This window comes from Danio rerio, chromosome 21 (genome assembly GCF_049306965.1).
Source record: "Danio rerio strain Tuebingen ecotype United States chromosome 21, GRCz12tu, whole genome shotgun sequence".
NCBI lineage: Eukaryota > Metazoa > Chordata > Actinopteri > Cypriniformes > Danionidae > Danio > Danio rerio.
In genome coordinates, this window is record NC_133196.1 from 19,487,636 (window position 1) to 19,501,807 (window position 14,172).

Below are 14,172 nucleotides of genomic sequence, written 5' to 3' on the forward strand. Positions count from 1 at the left end.
TGAATTGCAATGTAGTAGTCCTCAAATGAGCACAAAGCTAAAGCATTTGTTAGACATGTTTACAAATCTCACAACATTTTGTCTTACTGATGACATTTACAAACTAAAATGTAAAATTTTAATCATATTAATTCCAAGGATTAGTGCTGACATACAAGAGAAAATACATAGCAGAAATCTCTAATCCCCTGCAGTAATCATAAACAAATGTGTTCAAACACCAATCAACACTGAGAACATTACCAAGCTTTACCAACACTGACAAAATGACCTCAAAATAATGCACCTATATTTGTAACTGTAAGAGACACTGACCTCAAATACACCTTAAATGGTTAAAATGGGAGAATGATTATGTAAACCCTTCAGTCCCAAACAATTTGGCTTAAACCCACCTTGTTTTATGCTAATGGCCATTAATCTCACTTTCTATGATTTAAACACTTACTCTGCCAGCTCCTCCAAGCTCCGGTACACATCATCTTCATTCAGTGCAGTGTCCTCTGATGGAAAAGGCCTAGGGAGAGAGAGAGAAGAGCGACGAGAAAGAGAGCATTAGTCACCACACACACAGAGAGAAGGCAAGAATGTATCACGATTCACTCCTCGACATCCATAATTCAACAGGTGGGTTTATTCATAAGGCGTCCACCTCCTCTATGATTGGCATTTGTAACAATATGACAGATGTTACAAAAGCTCTTATCTGATTTACCACAGAATACGGCAGACGCAGTGAAAAGGCTGTGGCAGGGCTGAATGACATGGGCTTTTGCAGTTTGACAGTAACAACTAAACGCAAACACTTCAGCGCTTTTCTCAATAACTGGAGGTCAGACTGCAGACTCCTCAGAGAGAACTGAAACACCTGGGTATTAAATCCGGGGCTCACGAGCATTCAGAAGCCAATTAGAAAGCTGCAAATGGATGTGCGATCAATTATTCGATTAATGGCATGGCTCTTCCTCTAGAGACCTCATCAAATCACTTAATCTCAGACATTATGTGGGGCAAAAGGTGCTATGTGACATGCAAAAAACATGAGGCTAGAAAAATAAACTGATTTTAAGCCAAGCCTTGTCACTTTCACTTTAGCTTGTGTAGGGTGTGTGTCAAAGTCGCACAACAATTTAATAGACGTGGTTTTTCTCACCTTTGAATAATGCAGCCCTTTTACCCAACACAAAACATCATTGCTTTATGGAGCTTTTCACATTACGATTGGAAAGAGCCAATTCTTAACTTGGCTGCTGTTGCTGCTCTTGTGTGAAATGAAATGTGCTGTACATGCATTTAATATGCCACACTTGTCAGGCCGTAAATGGCATAACACAGGCTTTTATGTGAGGGCTCGCTTGCATAAAAAGGATTTTGCTACTTTATTAGAGGTTCAAATAAACCAGAATACAGTACTCAAGCATCCTCCAATCAGTCATTAAGAACAATCCATCTACCATGTAACAACACTCTAGCCAGCATCATGAATGCCCTAGCAGACAAAAGCACAGATATTATTTTGTTTATGCTCATTACAGCTTTATTTAAAAGGGTGATGCCACAAGTGTTTATTACTGCAACATATTAAAGCAAAATGACAGATCTTCAATGAATGTCTTTTCAGGCCAATTACTGGTTAAAGCTCCAACTGATAGTGAATATAACCCCTAGTTTAAAGTGATGTAACAAGCGATCATGATAAGTAGAAAAAAGTAAGCCATAATATAGCAAATGAGTATAAAATCGACAGTACAATGGTTAGGACATAGCATCCATTTGATATCATGATGCATCAAGATGCACTGAACATATGCAGTTGAAGTCAGAATTATTAGCCCCCATTTATTTTTTCCCAATTTCTGTTTAACAGAGAAGATTTCTTTAACACACTTCTAAACATTATAGTTTTAATAACTCATTTCTAATAGCTGATTTATTTTATCTTCGCCATAATGACAGTAAATCATATTTTACTTGATATTTTCCAAGACACTTCTATACAGCTTAAAATGGCATTTAAAGGCTTAACTAGGTTAATTAGGTTAACTAGACAGGTCAGGGGGATTAGGCAACTTATTGTATAACGATGGTTTGTTCTGTAGACTATCGAAACACAATACAGCTTAAAGGGGCTGATAATTAGTCCTTAAAATGTTTTTTTAAAAATTTAAAACTTTCTTTTATTTTAGCTGAAATAAAACAAATAAGACTTTCTCCAGAAGAAATAATATAAAAAATGTCCCTGCTTTGTATAACAATAAACATCATTTAGGAAATATTTTAAAAAGAAAAAAAAAATCAAATGGAGGCTAATAATTCTGACTTCAACTGTACTGCATCAATTTGTGCAGTCAGTTTTCCTTTATACAGTTTTGTCATTAAATACAAAGTCACAAATATTAAGTCACAAATTGTCACAAATTGTCTCACCTGCCATACCTTTTAAAATGCTACTGTGACAAATTGCATCATAAAAACACCTGTAAATCACAACTAGATATTACAAAACTGGGTCTATTACTAAAACAATACTGAATTGTCCTCGTGTCCATCATGATGCACGATAAAAACAATGCATTTTGACACCCCTAGTAGCAATCTTAAAAATCCATGATATTTGTTTAGTCTAATCATATATTGGTTATTAAAGCAAAAAGCAGTGCTTTATGAATGTATATACAGTTAATTATTGGCCCATTTGAATTTATTTATTTACTTTTTTTATATTTCCCAAATGATGTTTAACAGAGCAAGAAAATTTGACAGTATGTCTGATAATGTGTTTTTCTTCTGGAGAACGTCTTATTTGTTTTATTTCGGCTAGAACAAAAGCCGTTTTTAATTTTTTTAAAAGCCATTTTAAGGTCAATATTATTAGCCACCTTTAAGCTATATATATTTTTTTTGATAGTCTAGAGAACAAACCATCGTTATTCAATAACTTGCCTAATTACCCTTACCTTAAAATTGACATGTTATAGAAAAATATAAAACACAATTTTTTTTAAAAAGAGGGAAAATCAAGAAAAGCAAAAAAAAGAAAAAAAAAAGAAAAAAAAAGGAAAAATATTGTAGGTTGTATTTTTTTGCAATATTTTGCTTGAATTTACTTGTATTATCTTTAAATTTCAAAATATGTTTGTGACTAAAATATAATTTGAAAAAAAAATGTTTATTAAATCTGTTTTGTTTAAATACACCAAAATACTTTGCCTATGTTCACTGAGAAATGGAGAAAAATATAAATTTTTCAAAACGAGGTTTACTCAATTATGGTGAGCACTGTATACAAACGCTTTTTTCCACATCAACATCTAAATATTAATCTATGCTAAAACACTCTGCAAACTCATTTATGCACAGATGTAGAATGCTGCCATTTTCTTAAGAAAAGAAACGTCAAGATCAAACCTATGCTGACAGAGGGCCATCTCTTCAATCATAACTACGCTGTATTCCTGTCTCTACAGAGCTGTCAAACAACAGTGATGGAGGGAGAAAAGCAGTAAGAGTGGGGAGAGAAATATAAAGCTTTAGGGTAGGAGAGTCACTGACCTTGATTCATATATTACTAGACAACTTTAACGCATGAACTAGCAAACTGTCTTTTATTTATTTATTTATGTTTTTTAAGAGGTCAAAAACATGAAAAGCAGCCTTCCTAACCAATGCAGACATCGGACACCCTCACCCACACAAAAGCAGACTAACAAACACACAAATGTCCTGCCAATGTGACCAACTCCTCACCTCACACCTCCAACAGCATGACACTAAAGGATGCTATCTCTCCTAATGAAGAGAGAGAGGGAGACAGAGAGAGAGAGTGAGTGAGAGAGAGAGAGAGAGAGAGAGAGAGAGAGAGAGAGAGAGAGAGAGAGAGAGAGAGAGAGAGAAAGAGAAAGCGAGAGATGCTCTCTGACAGCTAGCAGAATACATCAACATTTGCTTTAATGTTAAAACTGCTGCCAGTCAGACCCAAAGACAGATACACATCATTTGGTTGTATATGCGTCAAATCAACCCACATACTATACATAAGAAATGTAAAAATAGACACGAAAACTCTGGTATTCAACTGTGCACTTCAAGAACCACCTAAGAGCTGAAACACATGCAATCCAAAGAACAAAGATTTCAAAAACGTCCCCATGACAAGCTCTATTGTTGATAGTGGCCACATCATTTCCTCATACAATGCATAACAGTAATTGTCGCCAGAAAACAACCTCCAAATGGACGCATTACATCTTTGAGCTGAAAGCATAAATGATCCACTCAGAGGTATTTTAGTAAAACAAGGCTTTGTGATGAGTGACTAGAACCATCTTGAAATCCTAACACAAAGATGCTGTATCGCATGATGGAATAATTGCTGATAGCGAGATAATTACCCTGCTTACATGGCTTCATCAAATGAATCGCTAATTAAACATCTCGGTTCGAAAGGACTTCCTCCTCATCTGCGGCAAACATGTTTATAATAAAAGAAGGTTAACCTGCTCACAAATGTCATGCTAATTAATCAGGTGAATTCAACACTGTTTCTTGCATCTGCTGTCAAAGCAATGATAAGCCAACGGTTAACAGGTTGTGTGGTTACAGAGTCTCTGTGGGGTTTAACAGCATTTATGAGTGTTTAGAGAAGAAATTAATTACAGTTTGAAGATATACTACTGTTTGCTCGTCTGCAAATTACCTTAAAAAACATTCTGCAGGATTAGGCTGGGGAAAGAAATCCAATTATGGAGGATTGCACATGTATAACACACCTTTCTAAATTAATTTACAGTTTGCTTTATACTTAAAAGCGAATACAAGGATACATTTCATTCAAAAAATGGGGGGGGGGGGGGGGATACATTTTTTCTTTAATCAGTCCATCCATCTATCCATCATTCCATCTCCCATCTATCAGTTCATCAATTGATCAGTTTTTATGACTATCTGTCCATTATTCAATTTATTTAATCATATATTCTATATATTTATATATCTATCCATCCATCCATCTATCAGTTAATCTATCTATCCATAATTTATCCATCCATCCATCAGTTTATATATCTATCCATGCATCCATTTATCCACCAGATCATTAACTTTTTTTCAACCAAACATCCATCCATTAGTTCATCCATCTATCCATCCATCGGTTCATCTATCCATCCCATTTACCAGTTTATGTATTCATTTTGGTCACTCAACCATATATCAGTTCACCTATTCATCAATCCACTCATCAGAAAATCCATCCATACAAATTATAAGTTTCTCTCCGTCCATTCATCCACCCGTCCATCCATCCTATAGTTTATCCATCCATCCATTCATCCATCCATCCATCCATCCATCCCATTTACCAGTTTATATTTACTTTGTTCACCCTACCATATGTCAGTTCACCTATCCATCAATCCACTCACCCGTTAATCCATCCATCCAATCATCAGTTTCTGTCTGTCCATCCACCCATCCATCCGTCCGTCCATTCATCCATCCATCCATCCATCAGTTCATCCATCCATCCATCCATCCATCCATCTATCCATCGTTCCATTCATCTATTAGTTCATCTATTCATTCACTAATTTATCAGTTCATCCATCTATCGGTTCATTTATACATCCATTTACCAGTTCATCTATTCACTTCCTTACCCAACAATACATCAGCCCACCTACCCATCCATCCATTCATCAGTTAATCCATCCATCCAATCATCAGTTTATCTATCCATCCATCCATCTGTCAGTTTACTTTTATCTATCCATTCATCCATAAGTTCATCTATCCATCCATCAGTTCGTCAATCCATCAGTTTACCAGTTCAACTTTTCACTTCTTCACCCAACCATACATTAGTTTATCTATCCATCTATCCATCCATCCATCCATCAGTTCATCTATAAATCATTTGGTTAGTCTATCCATCTATTTACCAGTTCTTCTATTCCCTTTTTCACCCAATCTTACATCAGTTCACATATCCATTCATCACTTCATCCATCCATCCAATTCAACTAGTTGATCTATTCTCCTTACCAAACCATACATCAGTTCAGTTATCCATCCATCCATCCATCCATCCATCCATCCATCCATCCATCCATCCATCCATCCAATCAGTTTTTCCATTCCCCTCATTCCATCTTTTTAGGATACCAGAAACAAATACTGCATTCAACTGTTATACAAAGATCAAAGTACAGTGACCTTCTTCTGTGAGCTTAACTAGGCATCATCCAAAAATTCCCATTCAGTAGACACATGAGTCTTTGTTTCTAGCTAAAATCCTTCACTCCTTAAGGAACCCTCAGGCATTACTGGTAATATAAACATACTGTACATTGAATCACAAATCCAGAGGATAACGCACATACTGTAAGCATGAGCAAACACATACATGAACATCTATGCTCACCCACACAGATATTCAGGAGCCGTAACAAACCTAATCATTAGATATCAGAATAAAATGAAAGCTGCTCCCATCCTTCAGTGATTACAGCCTGAAACACATCAGACCAATACTGGCTTTAATTGGATTTGGCAGACACATCAGTCTCTTTCCAATTTCATTCATGTCCAAGCAAACAGTATCCCTGGGTTTTATCTCACAGAAACAGATATTTGCTCTTTATTCTGACAGCGAGGGCTTAGAAGAGCCTGAAGAATATTGAAACATCTGAAGCATTCTGTAGTTTGCTCCATGAAGTGAATGAAAGATCTACAATAAGGGAAAACTAAACTGATTCATTTTCTATCAGGTTACACAAGATTAGAAAACAGAACGCAGTATGATTACAAAATCAGCTAAAGGTCTTTATTCATGCTATAAGTGTCTGTAAACTCTTCATTTACAGATTCACGACATGAAAGCATTTAAGCCATTCATGAGCCAAATTATTTTTATTTTTCACTCCTACTTCATAAGAACTGAGCCACCGCACCACCCTGGAGCTGTTGTATAAAACATATTCACTTTCATTGTGTATTTTGATGACATTAGGAACCTTTTACAAGTTGTAGTGTTGTAAAATAAACCAAAATGTATATTTAGATAAGATGAAATAAATTAAATTTGAGTTTAATAAATAAAAAAATAAATAAATAATAATATTCTAAACTCAATCCTAATATTTTCATCCTATTCTCTCGATAGTAATGTCCTTTGTTTCTCAGCATTTGAATAAAAGTGCAAGCAAAAGGTCTGATTATATTGATATTCTACAAAAAAAGTAGGAGCCCGTTAATCCTTCAGTCTCCAAAGCAGCACAGAGTAGAAGATCCTCACTGGTGGAATGATCAGAGGAGAGAATCCAGCAGTTTTCTCTCAGGACTTGATAAAGACAGAGTGAGATACTGCACTTTCACATTGCATAGGAGAGTAGTGTCCATCACCACGGGAATCAATAAAGCAGAGAGCTGAGTGGAAGCAGAAGATTATCTGATGCTTACAAACAGCCTCAAATCTGCTCCACAATCTCTATCTTCTATCAAACGCCAGAAGCAAAGCCAGTCTTGTACTTTACATCATGCCCTCTTTCATTCTTTTGTTGTTTATCTCTGTACATCTTGCATGTCTATGCATGTGTATAAAATCACATGACTATATGTGCAAATAGGTCAAGGTGAATTGTGAATCACAGTGGCTGTGAGCATGTGTGGGGTTTTTCGTACACTAGATGATGTAGCTAGTGCATATTTAAAGAGTACAGTAGATCATTATGCATGAAAGACATGTTTACATGCCAGTGTACATGCGAGAGGAAAGTGAGTAGAAGTAAAAGTGTGTGAGAGAGAGTAAGAAATCGTATGCTTCCCAACTGTCTATCACAGTTTCTGTGAGTGTGTTTATACAGGGTTCTACAGGTTTCAATAAGTCAAAAATAAGAGTTTTTAAGACCTTTTAAAAACCATTTTAAGACCATAATAAATGACATTTCAGACTTACACATGGATAAATGCTAAATATTTTTTTAATGGTCAAAAAAAAAAAAAAACCTTAAAAAAAGCATTGAAAACAAATGATATTGTAAAACAAATTAATGTAAGGGATTGAATAGCTGTTGACCCTATTGGGTATAGCTTTACATGGACATAGGAAAACTAGGACCTTTTTAAAACGAATTAAGACCTCCAACACAACATTTTAGTGGATTTAAGACTTTTTAACGCCTAAAGTTTCGATTTTAAAATTTAAGATATTTTAAGACTCTTTAAGTTTTATGTTAAACACTGTGGTTTTTATTTCTTACATGGTTTATTTAAGTTTATATTATTATGATATTTTGTTTCTATTTTTTTTATATATTTTATTGTAGTTTTATATGTGTCCTCCTATTTCAAGCTTTGACAATATTGTATTACATACAGACAGTCATGCCAATAAAGCAATATTGAATTGAATTGAGAAAGACAAAGATAGACCCTGTCCCTGTTTCTCCAGTAAATTATTACTAAACGTACCTTTATAATTTGTACAGCAACCAGGTTTATGTCAAATCACCCTAGTAAATTGACATTTAGAACAATTAAACATAAATATAAGTGTGTTTACTAAATATTTTAGTTGAATAATTAAAAAAGCAAGCATATTGTACACTGTAAAAATAATTAGTTACTTCACTTGTTCCTTGTAATCTGGAACTGAAAATTCCTTGTAATATGGAACTGTTATATTGACTTGAATGAATCTTTTTAAGCAGGTAAATAGTTCATTTACGTAATAATTTTCAAATAATGAGCTCATTCACTTTTTTACTAGAGCAATCAAGTAAAGTCTCTTTCTACGGTGTATAGCATAATTATTTTATTCTAATTATTCTTATGAAATTGACCTAAACACAGACACAATGTTTTGAAAATTAATGTTAATTACGGTATACAGTTTTAAGATTTTAACACACACTTAATGATGAAGATAACACAGGTTATGTGCATGGTTTCCGCTACATTAATTCTTTCATTGCGGGGTGCCAGACCACAATACATTCCCGCCACGGCTACATTACAGCTTCTCATTTAAACCTTCAGCTGTTGCTGTTTTTATTCATTTTTTTTTTAATAGTGGGTCATAATCGCACCAAGACATATTAAAATGTAAGTGAATTATAATAGAGCAAACTTTTTTGTTATCATAGTAGTGCTGTGCGTTATTTTTTTAACCCTTTAAGATTACATGGTGACTGACTGACAAGGCTGCGTGATGCATGAGGCCAGCAAACACGACGTAGCTTTCAGTTATGATGAACAGTTTTCATTATTATTCTTTATTTATAGATAAAGGTCTATGCTTCTGCATACAATGACTTTATCTAGCAGGAGTTTATGGCTGTCTCACTTTACTTTCTGTAGGTCTATTGTTGGTCTATAGAAGACATTTAAAAAACTTCCTAAAAAATGTATTAAATGTCGGAGATTAACTCGTTACATAAATGCACTTCAGCAGTGTTTATTTAAGAGAGCACAAGAAAATTTGTGCTTGAGCAGCATATATTTAACGGCATGCAAGAAGTTTTGTGCACGAACAGAGGAAATCGGTGTGCAAGCAAAAAGACTGCAAGCAAAAGAGAACGCATGCTCGTATTTTGACTTGTAATACTGCTCTCACATTTGCCATTGAAATAACACCATAGGTAGTTGGAAGATCTGTGTAAAAGGCCTGCCACCACAGCTGGAAAAAAATCATAGCGGTAACACTGACATGAAAATATACTGAACACGCTTAAGTGTCTATATTTAGCACATACTGGCACTTAAAGATATTTCCCTTTCTAATGACATATGGATGTGATGGATGCTTTTTCCTCAAGTAAATGTAACATTACTGTTTTCTATTTATTTATTTATTTTATTTATTTATTTATCTATTTATTTATGTATTTATTTAAACAACATAAAACGTAAAAGCCAACACTTATTATTGGGTGGCAGGTGTACAAATATTTTGTAAAGTTTAGTTCAGGCATCGTCCGAAAGTTTTTGACTTGTTCTTTAGTCCACTGAGTCAATTCCCCTGTGGGCTATTTGCATGACACACACAGTTCTAGTCTATGCAGGCTGTTCCGAATCAGTCACTTATGAAGTTTCAGTTCAGTTACAGAAAGCATAATCATTAGACAGAAGGGCAGTTCCCCTTGGTTTTGGATGAGAGCCACTGAATTCCTGGTGCAGAATAATGCAGCACACATACTACAACAGAACAAAAGAAAGAGATGAACATCAGAACATGCTGATGTTTTATGTAGAGATAGAAATACACCTCCAAATACAATATCAATATCAGGTGATAAGTAAAACGTGAGCAGAATCTGAGAAAGCAGCATTTCAGATATACTGTACACCATATTGAAAATGGGAAAACCAGGGATCATGCCAACAGGTGCTGCAAAGCATAATAAATGACTTACAGAACACTTTGCCCTTCCTTGTTCCTGCTACTCAGTGTTATTGAAGCGGGACCTCCATATGTAAAACTAGTGGTTTACATAATGCGTACGTGACTTACAACAGTCTGGAAGTGTAATGGCAAGCTAAATATGTACAACATATTTTCTAATGTATTTTGTGGTTGGAACTTGTGCTGGCAGGAAAGCTCAAAGGAAAAGCACGTGCTCACACCTGAAAAAACAGATTTGTGTCTGTGTGATGTCACAATGTTCCTCTATAAAATGGCCCCCTGTGTCTTTTGATAGATAATAAATAATTAACAGGCCTTAATAATAATCATTAAACAAAAAGATGACATACAGTTGAAAAAAAAATGAATAGCTCTCCTCTCAAATTTGTATTTTTTCAAAAAACATTTTAATAACTAATTTCTTTTGTCTTTACCATGCCATACTAAACATAATATTTTACTAGTTACAGTATTTTGCAAAATACCAGTATTCAACTTAACTTAACTTAACTTAAGGGCACCTATTTTACCCCTTTTTCAAGATTTATGAGATAATACAGAATGTGTCCGTAATGTTTCAGCTCAAAATACCCATCAGATTATTTATTCTAGCTTTCAGAATATTGGATTTTCTGCTCTGAGCACAATGTAGCTGTTTTTGCTGCTGTGCCTTTAATGCTAGTTCTCCTCGCCCACCGTTCCAATCTGCTGATGCCTCAATCTCAGCCTCAGCTGCATCAGATAAACAGCACAGAGACAGACATGAAGGAAGCAGATATCACTAAACGCTTCTGGGAATTACAATATAAGGAGTTTTTTTTTGGTGATGAGCAATTTTACCATCTTTATTACAAACATGCACCATTTTAAACTTGTAAAACTCATTCTTGATCACGTTTGATGATGATTCATGATCACAGAGAGCTAAACAGATCTTTTAATCTTTTGGTATGAAGACATGTTAATACGTAGCTGTCAATCAATTCAGTGGGCGGAGAAAACGCACTCCTACATCACGGGCCTCAAAATGGCCAGGATTTGGATCCTATTTTATTGTCAGGAAGTTTTAAAAAAAAGAGTCTTTATATCACTCCAATATGACTGTAAATACACTCTGCTTACAGACAGCTCTGTCCAAACAGCTTACAAAAGAGGATTTTCATCATAGGTGCCCTTTAAAGGATTAACTAGACAAATTCTGTTAATTAGTCAGTGGATAAGCCAGTGATTCTGTAGCCAATAGAAAACTACATTTCTTAAGAGTGCTAATAATTATGACCATAATATATATATAGAAAAAGAAAGAGGACTTTTTTCAGAAGAAAACGTATAATACTAATAAATACATTGAAAATACCCTTGCTTTGTTTAAAATCATTTGTCAAATATCCTAAAAAAAGAATGCAAACTACACAGGAGGGCAAATCATTTTGACTTTAACTGAAAATTCAGTAAGATCTTTCTTTAACAAAACAACGCAACCAAGCCATGCAAAGAGTAATTCTGAAGTCCTGTCGTCTGAATATTGATTAGCATTTTGCCTGCCGGATTGTGGCTGAATTTCAAGCTCTGTCGGGAAAACATCCACATGCAGCTTTAAACCCAGTCCAACAGGGTGTGCGTGGAATGTTCTCAAACAACACTGAGACATTTCTTGCTTTGTGCGATGCATGAAGCGGAAATTAAATAGACGGCAATTTGTATGCAACCTTTTCTACTCTCCTCCACAAACCTGAAAAATCACACCATCGACAACTTACTACAATAAAGGGCTTTTTAAAGAAACATTTTTGGTGGCCTAACTACTAAAACGCATGCAGTTTCCCCCTTAAAGCTGTGACACATGCTGCACCATGGATGAAAACAAAGCCGGCTTTCATTGCTTCCTGTATACAGCCAGGAAAGCAGTACACTTAAAACACAGCACACAGAGGACTTGCTCAGGGTGAAAATTTGACTCGCATTAGTCACAGTATATGTGTCTGCTGCCAGAATCCATCTTCAGAACTTTCCTCTAATTACTCCAGACAGTGTTTACAATGCAAAAGCTTTTTTTCTTTTTCCCATTCGAATGATTTCTGACAAATCAGCTGACAGTATTTTGGCCATCCCCCGGCCCAGTGAGGACAGGAGGTGATTTAGGCACCCCTTAGCCGGTTACGCTGCACTGACTAACGGCAGACAAGTCTAGCCTCTGCCTCACTTTGGCAAAACGCCTAATGGCTCGCTCCATCAGCTCATTACCCTGTCGGATAAAAGGCTTTATTTGCGGAGAGAGGCGAACGGACGGGGCAAATAATGAGACAGGAAGTGATCCTAGTTGCTTATAAAGAGGCAGGGTCTCTTCTTGCTTAAACACCTGAAGGAAGCGACAAGCACATATTTCACAGGTTTAGGCTCACAGGTTTCACACATATGTGGTAGCCTGTGCCAACTGCTTCTCCCTTCCAGGTCGTCTGAATGGAGCCACATAAAAGGTGCAACCCAAGAGAGAGCGCTGTGAAAGTTCCCCGAAGACTCCAAACCCACCAAGACTGAAAGGAAACACAACCAGCGTGTGTGGAGGAAGTAAATTACCTGATGCCTTTGATCTGTGCGATGCTGTTGTGGGAGATTCTGGACAGCGCAGAGATCACCTGTAGGAACAAGAGAGGCTCTGGGTTAATCAGGAAACTTCAGTTAATATTAACTACATCTAAATCACTACTTTTTTAAAGTCCTTCAAGTCTTTAGGGAAAAATGGCATAAATCAAACACCCTGCATACAGCTCTGAGTAGATCAAATGTGCTCTTATAAACCATAAGTTATCTTGAGGACAGGTCTAAACATATTAACTATTCATTCTGGTGTGCATTAGTGTACGTGCTGCCTATTAGAATGGTTACTGTGTATGAGGTCTTCAATAATAATTCAGTATTTTTTCTCAAGAAAGAAAAGTTCATTAAAGCAACTGGCTGCAAACTTTCAGTTACCTAAAAGCACTCTCAGATACTGGAGGAACGTTTTCTTGACTTCATAATGTGTGTTGTTCTTCCCTTTTATAATTTTATATTTGCTTCTGTGTTTTGAAGTAATATTTAAGGCACAGATACACATTAAGCAACAGAAAAAGTAAAAATAAATAAATAAATAAAATTTTAAAAATGCACAAATAAAGGACTAAAGACATTAGAAAGCTAATTTGCCTTCATTTTTCAGCATATACGGTAGGACAGACCAGGGCATTTTATGGCCCACAGGCCACATGCGGCCCTCTGAACTTCTTAAAGGGATGCACATGCGCTATGTCACATTTTTTTGTTTTTCAGGTGTCCAAAAAAAATAAAGAAATGAAACCATTTCAGAAATGCAGCAAGCAAACCACTAGTCATGTGATAAAACCAACCAGGCAGCTACACACTCTGTATAAAATTACAAAGTAATAAAGGTAAACTAATTACATATCCACCTCACATTTAACCTGACTTCAGTATTTCGAACAAATGAACGAACGAAGGAGGAAGGAAGGAATAAATAAATAAAAATGAACTAAGAAAAAGCAAACAAAACAACCCTATGACATTTATTTGAAGTTGATATTGTGATGCTGGACTTTAAAATTCTTGTAGTGTAAAATTTAAAAAAAAAATTTTTTTGAATGTTTGAATTGAATAGTATCACAGAAATTATTTATTTATTTTTATTTATTTATTTATTTTTTTACAAACAAACTATTGGTTTGGCCCTCTAAAACCGCCTCAGAGTCTAATGTGACCCATTGGAAAAAATA

General features: G+C 35.5%; 1 protein-coding gene across 10 annotated transcripts in view; it reads right to left on the reverse strand.

Annotated features, from left to right (window-relative positions):
* vav2 (vav 2 guanine nucleotide exchange factor) overlaps window positions 1–14,172 on the reverse strand; it is a 238,597-nt gene that overhangs the window by 59,898 nt on the left and 164,527 nt on the right. For all 10 annotated transcript variants that reach the window (XR_012396707.1, XM_009295358.5, XM_009295357.5 and 7 more), the window contains exons 3-4: window positions 12,980–13,038; window positions 449–517 (exon numbers count right to left, since the gene is read on the reverse strand). Coding sequence is in view for 9 of the 10 variants with exons in the window: in XM_009295358.5 (XP_009293633.2) it covers window positions 449–517; window positions 12,980–13,038 (128 nt within the window). In the remaining variant the exon portion in view is untranslated. The remainder of the gene's footprint in view (window positions 1–448; window positions 518–12,979; window positions 13,039–14,172) is intronic.